This window comes from Vigna radiata, chromosome 4 (assembly GCF_000741045.1).
Source record: "Vigna radiata var. radiata cultivar VC1973A chromosome 4, Vradiata_ver6, whole genome shotgun sequence".
Lineage (NCBI taxonomy): Eukaryota > Viridiplantae > Streptophyta > Magnoliopsida > Fabales > Fabaceae > Vigna > Vigna radiata.
This window is the reverse complement of record NC_028354.1, coordinates 4,931,309-4,952,612: the sequence shown is the minus strand read 5'-3', so window position 1 is coordinate 4,952,612 and position 21,304 is coordinate 4,931,309. Positions and strand designations below refer to the sequence as shown.

Here is a 21,304-nt window from a genome sequence, read left to right as displayed (position 1 = left end):
AGTATGAATATTTTGATATCAAGTCGTACACTAATATTAAGATTAATTATTTCTCATATGAAGTATTGTTCATTTTAGAATTTGGATTTTATGATGGTTTTGTTTTAAAAGATACCTCAAAGAGTGAAAAGAGAAAGGAATATTTAAATTATCATAGACTTTGACTCTTAAGCAATGTGAAATTATTAAAGTTTATGAAAAATACTTACAAATTGGTTTTGTAGAGATGAGTTATGTTTAAAGTACACTTCTTAATATAGTATCAAAATCATTGATTAAAACAGATCACAACAAGATTTCTTGTTTGTTTGACTTATTGTTTCAATCCTAAAATCTGTTGTTTAACAAGCCTATCATGCCACTCCTTATCAAATCACTAATTAATGTTTAGTTTAATATGTTAAATTAGGTTTAAAACTCATTTCTTAATACTAATTTCAATACAAATTAATTTTACAGTTACAATTTTGCTTTGTTTCAAACTAGTTTTATAAGAATGAAGTTTATAGGATACCTTTTAACACAGTATCAAAATTATATGTTAAATTTTATTTTAACTAAATTTATTGTTTTTTACTTAATTATGGAAATATTTATTATTTACAGAAGAACATGTTACATTAATCGTTATCATAATGTTATTAAACTAAGCTCATATATTAAGTTAAGTCCACTTTTTAATACAAACTAATTTTGAAGTTGTAATTTACCTTTGATTCATATATTTAACCAAAATTATCCTTTTTGGTGTCAACATTTATTTTTCAAATTTACCATTTCAATAATATTTTTTAAATTAAAATGATTTTTTGATCAATTTTACCATTTTTCTAAATTTGAGCGTTTTTTAAACTTAACCATCTTTTAAATAATTCAAAATTGTTTACAATAAAATTATAAAAGTTATTTTATATTTACTTAATAATAATAATTTTTTTATTTTTTATTGTCATAAAAAAATTAAGTGCACATATATATGTTTTCACTAATATAAACTATTGTTTTTTCAACGGTAGTAATTAATATAAATATTTTTATCAATTATTGTTAACTTTATTTTATGAAACATATAACTTAATCATTAATATTACTTTATACTTTATATCTTAATTTATTATAATTTTATATAAGTGTCAGTTTGTTATTTTATATTTTATTTTGTATGTAACCTTGTTATTGATGATGAATATTGTTGTATTTGTTTCTAAATTAAATATAAATAATATAATACATCTTATTTACATTTTTATATTTTTTTATCTGTTCACTTTAGTTTTTAGTGTCATAATTGATTTTAACAAATTTTGGTAGAAGAGAGAATGATTGAAACAAATATTTTTAAATATGAAGCATGCCAAAAAAAATGAAATCAATATTATTTTTTTTAATCTTTTTCTATACTATTAGTCAATTGTTGTAGACAGGTGAAAAACAAAGACATACACTTTTCTTTTTTATTAAATAAATTTATTTTCTATCTCTAATATTTCAGTTTAATACCTTGTATACATTCTAGTCAGTTTAACTAAATTTTAAAAGATTAATTATGGTTTTAGTCCCTCAACTATGAAGTTGTTTTGTTTTTCGTCTCTCTCCCAAATTTTGCTACTCTTTCGTTCCTCACCTTAAGGAAACTCTAATTTTTAGTCCCCCAAACCAAACGGTGTTAAAAATCTGTTGAGTTGGCTAACGGCTAGCCACGTATCCTTTTTATTCTTTGACACGTGTTTTTAAATGTAATCGACGTGTGTATTTTGATGAAATCAGATGAAGAGGGTTTATACTTAGTAAATATTGGAGATTATGTGCGAAAGAGAGAAAGAGTACTCCAAACCAAAACGCGATTAGGGTTCGTGTTCGTGTTCGATCAAAGAAAAGCTTGTGCATTGTGTGTGAAAGAGAAAAACACTACTCGAAATTTTGTTGGTTTCGTTTTGGGTTTATAGACGTCCATTGCTTTCTGCCCATTCTGTGTGAAAGAAAGGTGTTTTGAAGAAGGTAAGTTTGTTCCTTTCGTTTTGTTTTAGAGTGCCCATTGCTTTTTGCCCATTGCTTTTTGTGCATTGTGTGTGTAAAATTTTCATTTTACAATGTAGGATTACCAATGGCTTTTGAGATTTCTCTACATCACATGGGGAAGTTCATGAATAATAAGGGAATAGAATATGTGGGAGGAGAAATACATGTTATAAAAGGGATTGATACGGACAGGTGGTCTTACTTTGAAGCAGTGGGAATTGTTCGAGAATTCAAGTATGATGGAGAGTTCAAGCTGTGGTGGAAGGGGTCAAAACAAAAGGCGATGAACAACCTGAGAATACTCGGTGATGATAGGGAAGCAATGTTCTTGAGTAAGTATGCAGAAGAAAGTAATGATGAGGTTGAAATCTATGTCCAACATTTGCAACCTAGTCAGCCAGAAGAAATTATCTTTCTTGCTTTTGGTGAAGAGGCAGTACACATAGAGGAGATGGAGGAAGAGGTAAATATGGAGGAAGAGGTAAATATGGAGGAAGAGTTGAATATTGGTGATGAAGAGGAGAATATTGTTGAAGAAAATTTTATTGTGGATGAAGAAGTTGGTTNTGTTGGTGTAGTGGANGGGAATGTGGAAGTAGAAGATGTCGAAATGGATTACCAAGAGGAAGATGGGAATGTTGGGGGCGAATATGTAGAGATGGGGGAGGATGAGGCTTATGTTGAAGAGGAAGAGGAAGAGCAAGAAGGCACTGATGTTGACGGTGAAGTGGTGGAAAATGTGGATGAGAGTGAAGAGGAAAGAATGGCAAATGACGATGATGAGTTTGGGATGGAGGATGAGAGAGTGGAGGTACAAAGAAGAAACATTAATCCTGTTTTGGAAAGGTGGAGTACAATGAAAAAGAGGAAGAAAAAAGTTTGAGGAAAACTATCAGGAGAAGAAAGAGTGGTGGTTAGGGGTCATTTATGATTAATGAAGATGTTGAAGATCATGAGCATGAGATAATTGAAGATTACAATACAGATGAGTTGTCTTCAAAGTATATCCATAACACAACATTACCTATCTAATTACAATTTATCTTCAACACAAATAAAAAACAAAACATCATTGTTAATGCCCATGACAATACAAAAAAAACCAACATCATTTTGAAATTTTTTCTCTCTTGCTCTAATTTCTTCTTCAACTTCTCCTTCTTCTTCCTTAGATCCAACACAACATTTTCAATACACACTTCAACTTCTTCACTCTTCCTTTGTAAGCTTCCTTCAATTTCAAAATCTCCTTCATCAACCCATTCAAAGAAGTTACAACTTGAATTACTCTGCAAAAAAAAATTACAAATCACCAATACAAACTTCATCACAATAAATAAAGCATTTATTCTCACTTACTGTCCAATTTCTACATCTATAAAATAGTCTCCCTTTGTTCTTTACTGTAGTTGCCTTCAACAACAACACTCTTTTCCCACAACCACAGTTTTTTGAAACTAAGTGAGAGGACGATCCACATGTTTGGGACATTCCAGAACCTATGCTCCTTCGTGTGCAACTATTTTCTCCTCGATCAACTTTCATTTCCCTTTCAACAGTGATTTCGAAAGCAATTCAAGTTCGAGTAGTCCCAACAAAACCCTAAATCTCAAATCCATCAATCTATTCACACGAAAACAAAGAGGAAAATGAACTTACGTGATTCACTTTCAAGATGATATTGAAGCTTATGCGATTCACTTTCAACCTTCTTCCGAGCTCGATGATCTTGTCTTTGCTCAAACCCTTGAGACCAAACTTTGCACTCAACCACCTAATAAAGCAAACTTTACGAATGTCATCCATCATCTGATTTCATCAAAATACACACGTCAATTACATTTAAAAACACGTGACAAAGAATAAAAAGGATACGAGGCTAGCCGTTAGCCAACTCAACAGATTTTTAACACCGTTTGGTTTGGGAGACTAAAAATTAGAGTTTCCTTAAGGTGGAGGACGAAAGAGTAGCAAAGTTTGGAAGAAGGATGAAAAACAAAATGACTTCATAATTGGGAAACTAAAACCATAATTAACCCAATTTTAAAAAGAAAAAAAAATGTAAGAAAAAGATTTCAAAATGTAAGAAGTGGACAGTAATCTCTACACTTTTAAAAGAAGAGTAATCTAATTTTATATTCATTTGAAATAATATATAAATATAAAATAAGTATAAAAATGTAAATTTTTATATTTTTTTAATAAAAAATAAGTAAAAGTAGTGTTTAAAAATTTAGATATTTCAAAAAATAATTTTCTTAAAAGAATTTTTGGAAACTATATACTATAAAAATTTAATTATACTATTCATAATATTGATTTATATTAATTATACTTAAATTGGAATTATGGGAATTTAAGTATGAAAGTAAAATTGATTTATGTTGGAGTGTATTTTTTATTTAAAGTTGAGCTAGGAAATATGAAAAAAAAAAGGATAATATTGTTGAGAGAGTAATAGAATAGTGTTGTCTGGTGAATATAAAGACTACTGGGTTTCTTTTCCTATGCCAGCTTCTATCTTCTATTTTCTTTCTCCCAGTTTCTCAGAAGAGTTGAAACTTCCATAATTCATGCTCAGTCATAATCTTATGTTACAGTATTTTCCATGCTCATAATTCCATTGACATGTGAGTTTTTTTCTTTTCACCATACATATTTGCTTCATTTCGAAATCCATCATCTTCTTCTGCGTTTCTGTTTTCCTGTAAAAAACTGATATGGATCCAAACACTGTCATGAGCGGCTACGAGTTTGATGAGTGGGATTTCAATGGACACTACACGAACCTCCTCACGGATCCTTTTTTCTCTCAGTCCGATGTGGGCCCACCTGGGTTTTCTCCAAATACAATTTTAAACTCCGACCCGCTTGTTTCATCCTCCGCCGACTCCGCCGCTATGGTGGCTACCGTTGAGGAAGACACTGATTTTTCAGAAACCTTCAAGTTCATAAGTCAAATTCTAATGGAAGAGAACTTTGAACAGAAACCTTGCATGTGCTATGACCCTTTGACTCTTCAACACACTGAGAAATCATTCTATGATGCTTTGGAATTGGAACCGCCACTGCCTCTTTCCCCTAATCAGCACCCGCTTGAGAGCCCTGATGGCAATTCTTCCAATTCCACTACTGATTCAGCCAATTTTCACGACTTGAAGCCTTCTTCACCCAATACACCTGTTTCTGGTGGTGGTGAGGCTTTTCATTCCTCTACCCACGCGCCCTCTTTCTTTGTTCCTCCCTCTGCTTTGACTAAAATTAACGATGGAACCCTGGATATGGATTCTTCTGTGAGCAAGCTCTTGGCTGAAAATATTTTCAACGATGCAGAATCTATGTTGCAGTTTAGGAGAGGGTTGGAGGAGGCTAGTAAGTTTCTTCCTCAGAAACCTCAGCTTTTCACTGGGTTGGAGAGCGCCACGGTTTCTGCGGAACCAAAGGTAGGAGGGGAATTAACCGTTAAGCGTGAGAATTCAATAGGGGTGAAGAGTAGAAAGAATCACGCACGCCAAGATGAAGAAGAAGGAAGAAGCAACAAACATTCTGAGGTTTGTGTTGATGAGGAGAATGAAATATCTGATATATTTGATAAGGTATTGCTTAGTGTTGAAAATGTGCCACTTTGTGCTGGTAAGAATGTATCTGTGGCAGTGGGAGACAGTAACGCAAAGCTGAGTGAGCAATCACCTTCGGTGGATGTAGGGAAGGTCCGTTCCAAGAGGCAAGGGAAGAAGAAGGAAACAGTGGATTTGAGGACCCTTTTGGTTCTGTGTGCACAAGCTGCGTCTGCCAGTGACAACAGGACTGCTAATGAACTACTGAAGCAGATTAGGCAGCATTCTTCTGCTTTGGGTGATGCCTCACAAAGGTTGGCTCATTATGTGGCCAATGCTTTGGAGGCTCGCTTGGTTGGTGCCGGAACTGGAACACAGATATTTTATATGAGCTACAGGAACTTCACTACTACTGATTTCCTGAAAGCGTACCAAGTTTTCATATCTGCCTGCCCTTTCAAGAAATTTGCACATTTCTTTGCAAATAAAATGATTATGAAAACAGCAGAAAAGGCAGAAACTCTTCATATTATTGACTTTGGTATCTTGTATGGTTTCCAGTGGCCAATTCTTATCAAGTTTTTATCAAGTAGAACTGGAGGGCCTCCCAAGCTGCGCATCACAGGAATAGAGTATCCCCAACCAGGCTTTCGCCCATCCGAAAGAATCGAGGAGACTGGTCGTCGTCTAGCTAAGTATTGCAACCGATTCAATGTTCCCTTTGAGTACAAGGCCATACCATCAAGAAACTGGGAAACCATTCAAATTGAAGACCTTAAGATTGAGAGCAACGAGGTGCTTGCTGTGAACTGTCTGGTAAGGTTTAAGAATTTGCTTGATGAATCAATTGAAGTGAGCAGTCCCAGAAATGCTGTTCTGAAATTAATCAGGAAGATGAATCCGCATATTTTTGTTCAATCCGTGGTAAATGGATCTTATAATGCCCCTTTCTTTGTCACGCGCTTCCGGGAGGCACTGTTCCATTATTCTTCAATTTATGATATGTTTGATACTCTGGTATCCCGTGAAAATGAATGGAGGTTGATGCTTGAGAGAGAATTTTTGGGTCGGGAGATCATGAATGTTGTAGCATGTGAAGCTCTTGAAAGGGTTGAGAGGCCTGAAACATACAAACAATGGCAGGTTAGGAATACTAGAGCTGGTTTTAGGCAGTTACCACTGGACAAGGAGTTAATGGCCAAATTTAGGGACAAGTTAAGGGAATGGTACCACAAGGATTTTGTCTTTGATGAAGATGGCGGCTGGATGCTTCAAGGTTGGAAGGGTCGCATTTTGTATGCTTCATCTTGTTGGGTGCCGGCATAATTTATGTCACCCAACTCTTGTTTTAGAACTCATTCTGGATACAAGGTACGATTCTAAGGATCACTCGTAAATATTTAATCTTTTCACTTTTATTACAATCCTGACTATGCGTAGCTGTTACCAGAGTTTAAACAGCATATATGATGTAACAAAGAAAAGCTAATTGTGTTCTTTTGATGGTTTCAGGCGACCTTCAGCTATTGTGAAATTTGATGAATAATATTCTTCACAGGTTTGCACCCAGTGACCCTGACTGTATAATGGTGGCAGAATTTCCTTCCAGATTAGCATCAAATCCTACAAGGATTAGGACAAGAACATTAGTTGTAAAAATGTTCTTTACGATGTTTTTCTTTTTCTTTTCATTCTCTGACCGTCTTCAAACTAGCGACTGATTCTATTGTTTATTAATGGATGACTGTTTCATTTAGTTCTACAGTTACCATTTTTTCTTGTTTTTCCTTGAGGTATGATTTTAATTCAGCAAAAGCAAGCTCTCTCAGTTGTTTTTTTTGTTAATAAAAGTATGTTACGCATCAAAACAAAACTTAAAACTTGATTAATTGCATAGGGTTTAAACATTAGAACTATGGAACATATAGAAGTTTTAATGTCCATTTGAAGGGAGTTTGGTATTATCCAGCAATTACTAAATTAGCTATAGATTTACTTTGAAAATTCTGACTTATCTTAATTTCTCAAAAGGCTTAAACTTGCACCAACTAAAACACAGTAACTTCCGTTGAATGCCTTTGGGTTGACTAATCTCAAATATTTTTCAATTGAGAGAAAGTATATTGTTGAGTATATGTAGACCTTTGAAGCTTCTTCCACTATAAATGCTTATTTCCTTTCCGAAAGAAACTTTCTATAGTTTCCATGTATGAAGCTTTTTACCCATTAAGTCCGTGCTATTCTAGAAACCACTGTTTCTAGACATTGGACACCACAATGGGATCAGAACCAGAAAATCATCACTAATATGAAGTAATTTCCTCCTTCAGGATTTAAGGCAGAAAATAAGCTTTTACATGTAATGCAGAAAAGACATGATTTTACGATTTTGAAAGCAATTTCAATTTCAACTTGTTTTTTTTCCTGCGTTTGTATTTTGTTTTTAATCTATGATGTGTTTTCTTATTTTAAGATAATGTTTCGTAGACAATAAAAGAGATTAACACTTTCTTTGAGTAAACAACTTCATCTAGTAACAACAATAACACTCAATCCCTTAATATCACACTTATTGAAAGTTATTGTTCTATCTAGACTAAGTTTGTAAAGCTTTTCCACACAGAGTTATAACCCAACTCTTGTATCTGAAAAAATAAAGTTTTGCTCATTTTATAAAAGAAAACATGCTTTGAAAAGAGTCTATTTTGAAATGAGTTCAAAATATGAAAAACCAAGTTATAACTACCACTAATAATCGATTATTTTTCCAAAAATAATTTTATTTCACATTATAATTGATTATCTTCGTACAAAATTGTTATTTTCTATTAAGTGTTTCTATACTACTACTTTTTACTCCATAGACATAGTTTAAAATAGTTCAACAACTATTTCAAGAGTATTATAAAGACATTATAAAGGCAAAACATTACAACAAACAAAATATAACTCTTCTAAATGTTTCTTGGCTTTTATTTCATCTTTGGGTCTAGTATCATCATCAAAGTAAACTTTATGAAGAAGAATGTCCCATATCTTCTTCTTTTGTCAACACCAATGTATGATATGGTTCAACATGTTGTCAAACAAATAAATGAGTTTCTCTTTCAAAATTCTACATTGTTTTAAAGTTCAATGAACATGAATATTACTGTATAAATACTCAAATGAACATATCTTGAATTATTGAACAGATTCAAAGTAATATTATAATAAAAACACAAATATCTTTATTACATGTCATGAACACTTAAATCAAATTTGATAATCAAATTATTAAGGTCACTATAAATTTATAAAGCAAATTCATATAAATAAATATCCACTGACATTAATATAAATAAATTTCAAAGTATTAAATATGTATTATGATTGCATATTTATCATATCTTTATTTTCAAGATGACATTGATCAAATAAATAAAGTCTCAACTTCACAAAAGAAAACATCTCAATAAAAAAGTATATCCTAAGATCTTGCAAAGGTTATCTCAACCTAATATGCATATATTTAGAAAATTATAATAGATTTATTTAAAAAATTATATCTTATGATTTTTATTGATCATACAGAATATCTATACTATAAAAATGCACTGATACAAAAAAGTAAAAAAAAAAAAGTTTATGCATAATTTGATATGTTAACAAAACCAATAATTAATGGTTGTGAGGTGAGTACTTCATAAAGACACTCAAAAACATGGAATCTCTTTTTAATTCTCTACTTTATACATATTTTGACTTTAAAAGAAAAGAAAAGAAATGTTGATTTTTTACCAATACTTCAATTATTTATAATGTTATATTAGGATAATGTGTATGTTGGACCCTACTTCTATTCAATCTCATGAATCAGCCGACAGCACAGTACCAGTTCCTTTAAAATGGTTTATTTTCATCTTAAGACAAACAATTAATGTTTTTAAGCTAGTTCTTTATTTAGTAAAAATCCTATTAATGAATAAATAATAAGACAAATTTTGAATTAATTAGCAATAAAATTATTAGTAACAAACAACTGCAACCAATCTTAATTTAGGTAGAATATAATTTATAATTATCATCTGTACATCCCAAATCTCATTAAAATAAATATTAATGTTATTCTTAAAAAACAAACATGTTTTTGGTTAGGTTGTTGGTGGTTGTGATGGATTGGTTACGACTGTTTATTGAACATCACTTTCAGCCGTCCCATGATTGCTATGATTCTTATTTTGTTTCCACTAACTTCTTCTTAGTGCTATTTCATCATGGAGACAATGAATGCATTTATATGAAATTTTGAAAATTCTATCAAATTATAATTAAGATTTTATATAACATTTTCAACTAAAAATTTATAAAATAAACTAATCTAAATATTTTATAAAATATTTCTATGTTGATCCAACTCACTTATAAGCTGACCTAATAAGTTAGCTAATGGTAGTAGTTTTATCAAATATATGAACTAGATATAGCTGAGATAAAATGCATTATTATTAATTTTTTTCAAAATAATTTGAATTAAAATTATTTAAAATGGTGAATGATTTCAAAAGTTTTAGTGGAAGAAAGTAATTATTCATTCATAAATAGAAATGATGCAATAAAAATAAATAAAGAGACAATTTTTTAAGAAAATATAAAAAACTAGAAAAGACAGACATTTAGATTTCACTTGCACTATTAATAAGGTTTTATTTTACTTTGCGGGTCTTATTATATTACATTACTTTTAAAATCTCATAATAATTTTATTTCAATAAAAAATATTATAAGTAGGTTGATAAAAATGAAATGGATGGACTAATCCGTTGTATTAAAATTAGATTCAAAATCTTACCTTAATAAAACGATAGTAAATGATACGCCGTCAATCAATTTTATATAAATATTTTTTAAGTTTTTAATTAATTAATTAATATTTATAATAAAATAATTAAAATAATTATTATTTTTATTTGAAAATTTTCTTTATTTTAATATTTTAATTTTGAAATTTAAGAAATAATAGACATACTCTTTTTAATCTAAATGTGTTATTTTTTTATATGTTAAATGAATTGTATATAATTTAAATGCCAACTTAAAATATTATTTGACATGTTAAAAAATTTATCATGATTAAGTTAAAAAGATTATATTTATTTATTTTTAAAATTTGATAACTAAATTATATTAAAGTTTAAGACAAAGATGAATTTTAATTTCATATCAAAATTTTAAAATTAAACCAAGTTTAACCTTTTTTATTTATTAAACTTATAAATAATATGAAACTCTTTTAATTTGTAAGTGAAAATAATGTGAAAAATATCTTTTAAAATATATTTTATTAAAATAAATTAATTAGTAAGATCATAGGTAAACTTACTTAAAAAGTTAATATCCCATTTAATACAAAATCTTAAAGATAATTAAAATAATAATTTTTTTATTATAAGATATTCAACTTTTTTTTTATATTTAATGTATAATCTATACTTATTACTTGTTTTTCAACATATCTCTGTTACAATCATTCTATTATGAAAGTTGTACAATATATTTATCCCATCAATAATTAATCAGATTGTTAACTCTACTTATAAAATCGATTGATCGAATTAAGGTATATTAAGTCTAAAATCATTTCACTTAAATGTTAAACGATTAGTCATTTTTAAACAATAATTAAGTTAAACTTAATAAAAAAAATTATTCTAAAACTTATAAATAATGGTTTGAGATAAAAAAAATATCTTACGTAAATATTACTATTTCAAACCAATTAAAATTTTCTTTAATATTAGAAGACTTTGACAAAACAAACAAAACTTAAATTTATGAATCAGAAATTAAAAACGAACAAATTAAACTAGAGAATGGATTCCATACTCGAAAGAAGAGTAAATAAGAGATTTGATATAATTTGTTAATTGTTTAAATGAGTGGTGTTAGGTGCAGTCCATTATTTGAGATCTTGATTTGTTAAATTTTGGTATCCCATTCCACTTTTGACTAATAACCTTTAAGAATAAAAAAAAGGCTTAACATCGTTTTTGGTCCCTACTTTGGGAGGTTTTGTTTAATATGGTTCTATCTTTATTTTTTAATAACAATTGATTCTACTTTTTGAAAAAACTGTTCAATTGATTTCTTTTTGGTTACGATGTCAATTTTTTAATGGTTACGACGTCAAAAGTTCTTTCATGCATTCACCTATCCAAATGTTATTTTAATAGTCCTGACATAATGTTATGTTAAAAATCATGTCATCATCGTATACAATAAGGATTATAATAAACAATTTAAACTTAAATATGGGACCACTATGAACAAAAAGGACTCAATTGAACAATTTTTTTTCAAAAGGTGGGATCAATTGTTATGAAAAAAAAAAGGTAGGATCATATTGAACAAACCCTCCCAAACTAGAGACCAAAAGCAGTATTAAGTCAATAAAAAACAACTGTCAAAATCGAGTTCATTGTAAAAAAAAATGATATTTTAACATTAATTTTTGACACTATTTTAACATTACATACATGTCAAAATTTCAAAATTTCAACTAGTGTTAGTATTTAACTCAATTCCAACAAAAATTACTACAAATTATAATTATAATGTACATTGATTATTATGTTCCATCTAGCTCCTCCTACTTTAGTACATAAACATATGTCTGCATTTATGATGCAAAAATTATTGATTTTGGCATCAAATCAAAAGGAGAAAAAGAAGAGGAAAGTTAAAGCAGGGGGCATGAATCTGGATATGGTTGAAGTTTCAAAGGAAGTCATAAGACATAAACGACGTCTAAATCATTATGTCATCATGCATACATACAAAATCTTTTCAATTTGTCAAACAATGTTTTCTCCTTTACCTTATATGTTAAGGACAACTGGATTTACATCATGGAGACCAAGAAAACATGTATTACAGTGCATTGATAAAAACAAAAATATATCAGGTATTTTTTATTTATATATTTTTATCCCATTGCAATTTTATTTTATTTTTTTCTTTTGTTTATGAAGAAATATAAGAAAAAAGATATTTACGAATAGGGTTTGTTGAATGACTCGAGGTCAAGGATTCACTAGCATTTGACCATGTATACCTTTGACCACTACTTTGTTTATTTCTTTTTATTTTATTTATTTATTTGAAACCCTATATTCATAGAATGCACTTATCTCCCGTGTGGGTGACAGAGACTTCATAACCAACCACTCATAATTTTTACAATAACCAATGTTGAACAATCCAGCTTTGGAAACTGTTTCGGACATGTGTGAGGTTGAGTGTTTATTTAACCAATGGATAAAATATACATATTAAAAATATTACGATAAATAAGTTTGGTTTCGAATGATTAAATAATTCATGTTATAATAAGTATATTATAAAAGTTTCAATAACTATATTTTTTTATTTATATTAATATTTTTTTTAATTTTTAATTCAATTCTGTTAAACATAATCATTGGTCTGTTTAATTTAAATAAATAATTAACTGAATTGATATAAATAACAATCCATTTCCTTCTTTTACAATCGATTTGGAGTAGTTTGATTAATATGTACCTACTTGATACATATATACTAAAAAACTATATATTTGGTATTTATATTTGAATTATTAAATATAATTTATTCTAAAATATACTTGTTTTTCATTTAAAATAAAAATCTAAATAATTTCTTAAACGAAAATTTGTTTATTCTAATATAATCTTACAACTATTTAAACAAAACTTTTTGAACTTGTAAAATACAATCCAACTTAATTATAATTTTGTAGTTTAGGTGGAATCGTTGAATTGTATTAAATATATCTAGTTCATGCAATTAGAATTTAGATAGAATTAGGTTCATGATTTTTAATTTTATAATAAAATTGACCCAATCCCTCTAAATAATTAAAAAATAGTTTTACTATGATGTATATATTATAAGCATTATTTATAATTAAATTTAATTTAACTGGGCTTTTAAATAAAAAAAATCATCTAATTATATTTATTTGGATTTGGTCAAAATTTATATTAAATTATCCCATACAGATCACTTATATTTTTTTTTTCTTTTTATTTTATAGTATGTTATTGCACTTTTTGTTGTTGTTTATCTCTCAAAAAAGTATTCTTTGTTGGATGACTTGGGGATCAAGTTGCCCACACGTGCACTTCTGACTACATCGCATATGATACGTGTGAAGTTTTATTTTTTTGTTAAATACACTTCTACAAGAAAACACCTTAACGCTTGGGCGTAACTGACTACAACAAAACAAAACATCTAATATTTTGTTTGCTCATGTTCTTTTCTCATAATTTTTAGTTTTTATTTAGTGATGCTTTTTTTAATAATATTACTATAATATTTCAATTTCCAAAATAATTTTATCATATTTATTACTTTTTACCTCTTTTAAAGTACATTTTATAGTTTTGATTTTCTTTTTACCCTACTACTCGCTATATTTTGCATTTTTAAAGTTGAAACTTATGTCTGAGCATTTCATAACAAAAGTTAATTTCGAAAATTATTGAAAAAATTAAATTTGATTATTATATATGATTTAAGAAGTGTATATTATTATATATAAATGTAAAGAAGAATACTTATTAATTTAATTATACCATTTTCTCTATTATTATTTTTTACGACTATGATTATGATATATTTCTCTTTTTGAAAAAAAAAAAGAAGAAAAGAAGAAGAAATTATTTTTGAATTATTATAGTTGTAATATAATAATATGCTATATTAAATTACTCAATAACATATAATACTACTCAGTCAGTATTAGTAGTTGTTGGGATAATTCTAATAATGTATTATTTATACATGATAGTTTTACTATTCTGCCTTCATGAACTGTGTAAGAATTTCAATTTTTTCAATCTTTAATTTATTTCTATATATATAAGTAATCTTGAATTTTTGATATGTATATAAAGTTGAAACAATGTAAAAATTTCATGTGAAGCTAATCATACTAAATCATTATAATTAATGTTTAATCTTAAGTTTATCTTATAACGCAAGGAAGAAATACTAGTCTGCATTAAAAAATAGTAACAAAAGGTGCTTGGCGGCTTTGACCGTCTTTCACTCCTTCCTTGAAGCTTCCTTTCTACAGACATAATGCATCATTCTGTAAACAAATAAATTCTATATAAGAAAGTTCAAACATACATCATTCAACAGTGTCGGTTACACTTCTGCTACAGAAAATTTTGAGTTTACTAGGTTTGGTTTAGATTCATCACAGTCTATACCATAATTATCTTTTTACTCTGATTCACCCTTTCTTATCATGTATCACCAATATTCCCACGGTATTCTTCTCGCTTTCTTCATGTGATCCTGTTTCTTCTTCTGTATTACGTTTACTTCATACTTTCACTTAGATTCCTAGTCAGATATTGTTGGCTAATCTTCAGATACATCTAGTATTAGTTTCTTGGTGGAGTTCAACATGCTTTCCACCAACTCTCTTGTGCAAAATTTTGGGGGTACTATCTCTGTGTTTTCGGATCAGAACCAAGTGACGGAGGGGATTGAGTTAGATGATTCATCTTCTTCTTCTGGTACAAGCTCAAGTGGAGAATCGACAAAGTACTCCAACAACATCCTTAGATACATAAGCGACATCCTCATGGACGAGGAAGACGACCTGTTAAACAAACCTTGCATGTTGCAGGAATGTTTGAGACTCCAGGCTGCTGAAAAATCATTCCTTGATGTCCTTGTCCATGACAGCCACCCTTCTTTCAGTGGTGAAAGCATTGGCATCGCAGATTCTGATGAAAATTTTGGTCGCACTGTTAGTTTTGAGAGCAATGGCAGCTGCACCACTGATAATTCATGTGACTCTGACTTTGTCAATGGCGTAGGTGAATTTGACTCTTCTTTCTTATCACAGCAAACCCATCTTGTTTATTCCCCAGATGTTGTTGATGCATTTATGGTTCGTGATGGAACCTGGAATCTCTTTCAGTCTCATAAGAAGCCGTTTATGGTGGAAGAGGGTCGTTCAACTTCAGCATCTAGAGAAAAGAGAAGCCATGAGCTGGATGATGATGCTGGTCTTGAACAAGATGGAAGAAGAGGCACCAAGGTTTCAGCTGTCTTTTCTGGCGAGTCAGAGTCACCAGAGATCTTAGATGAGGTGCTGCTTTTTCAAATTGGAAAAAGTGGATGTTCTTCTGAACCATCACAGGGTGTTGATTTAGGAGGGTCCAATGGAAAGGGAGGACGCTCACGTTCAAAGAAAGGGTCCAGCAAAGCAGGTACAGCCGTAGATTTATGGACCCTTCTAACTCAATGTGCACAAGCAGTGGCAAGCTTTGACCAAAGGAATGCAAATGACTTACTCGGCCAGATTAAGCAACACTCTTCACCCTTTGGGGATGGACTCCAGCGATTGGCTCATTACTTTGCCAAGGGCCTTGAGATAAGGTTGGCTGCTGGGACCCCATCATACGTGCCACTAGAAGTAGCAACTGCTGCTGATATGTTGAAAGCTTACGAACTATTTGTCACATCCTCTCCTTTGCAAAGGATGTCAAATTATTTGGCAACCAGGACAGTCATTAGTCTTGTGGAAAATGAGAGCAGTGTTCACATCATTGACTTTGGCATTTGCTATGGTTTTCAGTGGCCCTGCCTTATCAAAAGGCTGTCAGAAAGAGATGGTGGTCCTCCAAGGCTGCGTATAACAGGAATTGATCTTCCTCGGCCAGGATTTCGGCCTGCGGAAAGGGTTGAGGAGACAGGGCGGCGTTTGGCAAACTACTGCAAGAAGTTCAATGTCCCTTTTGAGTACAACTGCCTTGCACAGAAATGGGAGACTATAAAACTTGCAGATCTCAAGATAGACAGGAATGAAGTCACCGTTGTTAGCTGTTTCTACCGGCTGAAGAACCTGCCTGATGAAACTGTGGCAGTGAACAGTCCAAGAGATGCTGTGTTAAAGTTGATTAGGAAGATCAATCCAAACATTTTCATCCATGGGGTGGTCAATGGCACTTATAGTGCTCCTTTTTTCTTGACACGGTTCAGGGAAGCGCTGTACCACTTCTCATCACTGTTTGATATGTTTGAGGCTAATGTGCCACGTGAAGATTCGCAAAGGTTGATGTTTGAGAAAGGGTTGCTTGGAAGGGATGCCATCAATGTTATAGCGTGTGAGGGGGCAGAGAGAGTTGAGAGACCTGAGACTTACAAGCAGTGGCAGGTTAGGAACCTGAGAGCTGGGTTCAAACAAGTTAATTTTGATCCTCAGCTGGTGAATAATGCGAAACAAATGGTGAAGAAGGAATATCACAAAGATTTTGTGGTGGCTGAGGATGGGAAGTGGCTTTTGCAGGGATGGAAAGGGCGAATTCTGAATGCCATTTCTGCTTGGACTCCTGCTTGAGAAATGTTCAGAAAATGTTTTGTAACTAGTAAATCTACTCATGTGTCGGTTAAAGAAAATAGAATAAACTACTCTTTGCAACTTCTTTCTCCATTTGTGTTTGCATTTTATATATTGCTATTCAATTCACTTCCTAGCTGTCATGGAATGTCATTTCTTTTCTTAAAGAAGCACAGTTTACAATTGATAGTAAAAGACAGAAGGAGAAAAAAATAGAAAAGGACAACACAACTGGGAAATCGTAGTAACAAACCATAGCAGACAATACTCTCAATTAAGGATTACATATAGATATCTTATTTAATTAGATAGGGATATCTCAAAAGGGTTTGGTTAATAAACCATTGTTTTTTAAGGGTTTAAGGAGATGTTTGCTGTGTATTAATATACCATGTTCTGCTACTGGTTACTACCTTCATATTTTGCTTAGACAATTTAGACCAATTTGCCAAATCTTATGGCAAGCTTGTACAAATTTTGTTTGATCCCTGCATCAATATCACTGTCCAATTATATTTTAAAGTCAGAGAAAGATGATCGACATTTCAAAAGGCCCTCAATAAAATGTGAGGAATTGCCACAAACTAAGTACTAACGCTAGAGTCCAATCAGGCGAATGATTACATCCACCGATGCCAACTATAATTGCAACGTCACTCTCAACTTCTGACGAGTCGCCGTATTTTCTTCACAACAAATGTATCATGTCTGAATTATCATTTGGAAAGAAACTCAAATCTCCTCATAGATGTTCACAGCATTCAATTTCTTATTAAAGAAAAAAGGAAAAAGGAAAGCTCAAAATAGTAGGGCTTCAGAAAAATTGAACTAATAAATTCACTTGTAACCACTTAAATTTTATATCACAACATATTTAATAGCTAAAAGCACATTTCCAACAGACCATTTGTTTCATAAATTACAATGATACAAAAAAAACACACGATTTGCCCCTTCATCTAAAAGTATTCCATCTATATCGGCAGGTTATATCCTTAATCCTAAAAAGAAATTGTGATAAATGCCCATGTCAGAAACAGAACCAAACGTAGCATAATTTGTATGCTATCAAATAATCGACAACACTCATCTACTTTGGTTGACACTTGATGGTCTAAGAACATTCCAGTCCAGCTTATCTCCACCAGGTTTTTTAAAAGTTCCCAAACTAGAGCTTGGCAATGATTGCTTATCATCATGATCACTCTTTGGTGATTTGTTAGGATATCGTGCTTCACTAACTACTTCAGATTGTTTCCTCTTAACATTGTCGTTAACCCCGACGTTCTTTTTGTTAACGTTGACACTTTCTGGACTTTCAACTGAAAAGTTATTTTCTCTGAAACAAGGCAACCCAGAACCAAATTAAAAATGAGTGATAATCTGAGGAAATAATTTCAATAGTTATCCATTAAAAACGATTGAGCCGTTAGGGACAATGGACAGTAAAACATAAACAGATAACCTTCGGATCCATGTTGGGTAAAAATTAATAAAATCCACATGGCAGTTTAGGCAAAGAAACCCACCTGACAGAGACGCTTGCATTTTGGTTTCTAGAAACAGTAGTTTCAGCTGCTGGCTGACGTAATCTTGCTTCTTCCTCATTTAATTTCTAAAATCGTACAGCCTTGGAATTAGAAAATCAAAAAGACATAGCACATCTAGATCAAAAACGAAAATAAAGAAACAACTTTGAAATTTGATATTCAAACTCACATCAACAGAAGGATTAAAACTTTGAAATGACATTCGACCTTTAAGTGCTCCAGGATGGGGATCACCTTCCATTATAACAACACTACACATGCGTAGAAAGCCAGTCAAGTTAAATGTAAAATGTAAGGTAATAGAAATTATTGAGCTGCTGAAGACATCAACTACAGATAAGAAGCAATTATAAACCAAAGTAAAAGGAAATTTTTGGCAGACATTTATTTTTTAACTTAGCTGTTTTATGGAGTAAAGTACAGAAAGATTAAATTAAATTGTACAGTTTATATGTGAAACAACACTAGATACCCCTCTATGATACCAAGATACTTAATACAAGATGCGTATGATACTACACAATTACAGGGATACACAATTACAGGGATACACAAAATTCTTCAAATTTTAAGATACAGTAAAGCTTTAATAAACACAATCAATCACACACACATATAATGGAGAAAGGTATTTTAATCCGACAAATAATATTGAACATTATATGTCATCATAAAAATGGTCAAGATTAACACACAGATTAGATGAGATTTTAAAAATTAATATTTTCTTATCATGCAACCATCAGTGGATGGTAAAAAATAAAATTATAGTCATAATAAAAGACCATAGTTACATTCACATACCTCTCCTATGCCCATATTAGAATATACTCTTTTCTAGATGAACATGTCAGAAATTTCCCCAGTCCATGTCTATTCTAAATAAGTCTTGGCTCTATATACTTACTATAGCTTAAAGGGTATAGAGAAAGTGAATATAGTTGTATCAGAACCATATCAAGGTCATCAATGGCAGATGATGGTGACAGGGGAAAAATTCACTACTGTATAAACAAGCATTTCCGTTTATCCGGGAATGACAACACAACACACCAGCTCCTGTTTTACAAGGCCTTATTCCTTAGTCAAAGATGATCTGGGCACTCTTTCTATAAGCATTAACAAAACAAACTCATTCCATAATCCATAACAAAATAAAAAAAATAAAAGTAAAATCTCATCTTTGAGTTGCAAGCCTTTAAGTAATACTGGTTGTTACATCACAAGTAATTGCTATGGGGAAAGTCAACTTTCAAAACCATTTAATCGTCCAACCAAAAGTATTAAGTCCTTCAGAGAGAAGGACTAGGTAAATGTAAATGGTTATTGAGAGAAAAACAAATGCCTAATTTCACAAAATCATAATTTCAACAAAAACAAAAGGCCACCACGATGATAGGCAATCCCAAAACTCAATTCCTACAAATTATTTGAATTTAGGTAAGAAAAATACCACTTTCTAGTCACTGTTGTAGGAGTAGTAACAATACTGACATCCAGTTTGATCTCTTCTTCTTCTCTCTTGGTTTTCTCCTCCCTCACAGCCGCCCTTTGCATGAACTACCCAACATCGAAACAGATACAGGGGAAGCATCATTAGACCCTAAACTTTCATATCTAATACTGAATCGAACAATCGACGGTAAAATCTCATAAACAAGTAATGAAATTCAACGTAAACGACAACGTTCCCTTTAAATTCTTTACCTTCAAGTTCTTCAACGTGCTCGAAAGCTCTCGCCTCGCCATTGCGCTTTCAACTTCCCTTTCAGATTTATCTCTCCCTCCTCCTCTAAAGTCCACCACCGCAACAACACCGCAAAGTTAACCTAGCTTCTCCAATTTGAAAGAGTTGTATTTTTCTCTTGTTTCAGATTAAAGCCTTGAAGAATATCATAAGAAGACTAACAGGGCTTTAGAAAACAAAATATATAAACTTTTACTTTTTGCACCCCCGCATCTCACTATTCATCTTCCACTTGTTCCATTCCTTCTTGTTAAATTTACTTATAATTTCATGAACAATATTAACAATGGTGGCGTTCTTGCAGAGGTAGGCACCAACGCCCGTTGTTCCAACCGCAACCGTTGAGACTGCCGTATACGGCGGTGCTGGCGCCCCAAAGAAAATGTCTTTTCCTTTTTGGAGGAAAAAAGAAAGACCCAACAATAGTTTCTTTCGCGCCTGATCTCTACCAGATTTCAACTAATACTAACACACACACACATATATATATATATATATAGATAGATAGATATATATGTTTATGTTATAATTTTGTAACTGTTTTTATTATTTTCCGTTTTTAAACTTAATTAATCTTTGTTTATACTATCAATATTCAAAGATTTTATTCGTTTTGTAATTACTTTTTTATTTTTATTTTTTATTATTTTTCTCGTTCAAACTCAACTAACTTTGTTTTATTAATTGTATTATCTATATAATTTTATATATGTCTTTTTAGACGGATCTTTTATAATTTTGATATAAGTTTTAGTGTTACTTTTTTTACTTATATCCATTCAAAATAATGTATACTACCGATAATAAAGAAAATTAATTTTCTTGTTACTTTATTTGTATACAAAATTTACTATTATTTTATCATTATATACATTCCCTAATTAATATTTGATATGTATTGTTTATTATTTATTTCCTTTTTAAACTTAATTAATGTTTCGGATGTGGACCCGGGACAAGACTCCAGACGATCAGTCTTCTTTCCTAGAACACCTGAACGGGTGGTGACCTGTAGGTTAGCACTCTA

General features: G+C 31.1%; 3 protein-coding genes across 3 annotated transcripts; 2 read left to right on the top strand and 1 right to left on the bottom strand.

Annotated features, from left to right (window-relative positions):
- Nucleotides 1-4,525: 4,525 nt before the first annotated feature.
- On the top strand, nucleotides 4,526-7,338 carry LOC106759160 (scarecrow-like protein 14). Its single transcript, XM_014642177.2, has 2 exons — nucleotides 4,526-6,947; nucleotides 7,089-7,338. The coding sequence occupies exon 1, from the start codon at nucleotides 4,740-4,742 to the stop codon at nucleotides 6,900-6,902; it is 2,163 nt and encodes a 720-aa protein (XP_014497663.1). The 5' UTR covers nucleotides 4,526-4,739; the 3' UTR covers nucleotides 6,903-6,947; nucleotides 7,089-7,338.
- Nucleotides 7,339-14,956: 7,618 nt separating this feature from the next.
- On the top strand, nucleotides 14,957-17,073 carry LOC106759163 (scarecrow-like protein 11). Its single transcript, XM_014642179.2, has one exon. It carries the CDS (start codon nucleotides 15,037-15,039, stop codon nucleotides 16,978-16,980), a length of 1,944 nt encoding a protein of 647 aa, XP_014497665.1. The 5' UTR covers nucleotides 14,957-15,036; the 3' UTR covers nucleotides 16,981-17,073.
- Nucleotides 17,074-17,803: 730 nt separating this feature from the next.
- Nucleotides 17,804-20,716, bottom strand: LOC106758883 (M-phase phosphoprotein 6). Its single transcript, XM_014641884.2, has 5 exons — nucleotides 20,238-20,716; nucleotides 19,984-20,090; nucleotides 18,700-18,781; nucleotides 18,510-18,595; nucleotides 17,804-18,319 (listed from the first exon to the last, which is right to left on the bottom strand). The coding sequence occupies exons 1-5, from the start codon at nucleotides 20,277-20,279 to the stop codon at nucleotides 18,067-18,069; spliced, it is 570 nt and encodes a 189-aa protein (XP_014497370.1). The 5' UTR covers nucleotides 20,280-20,716; the 3' UTR covers nucleotides 17,804-18,066.
- Nucleotides 20,717-21,304: the final 588 nt, after the last annotated feature.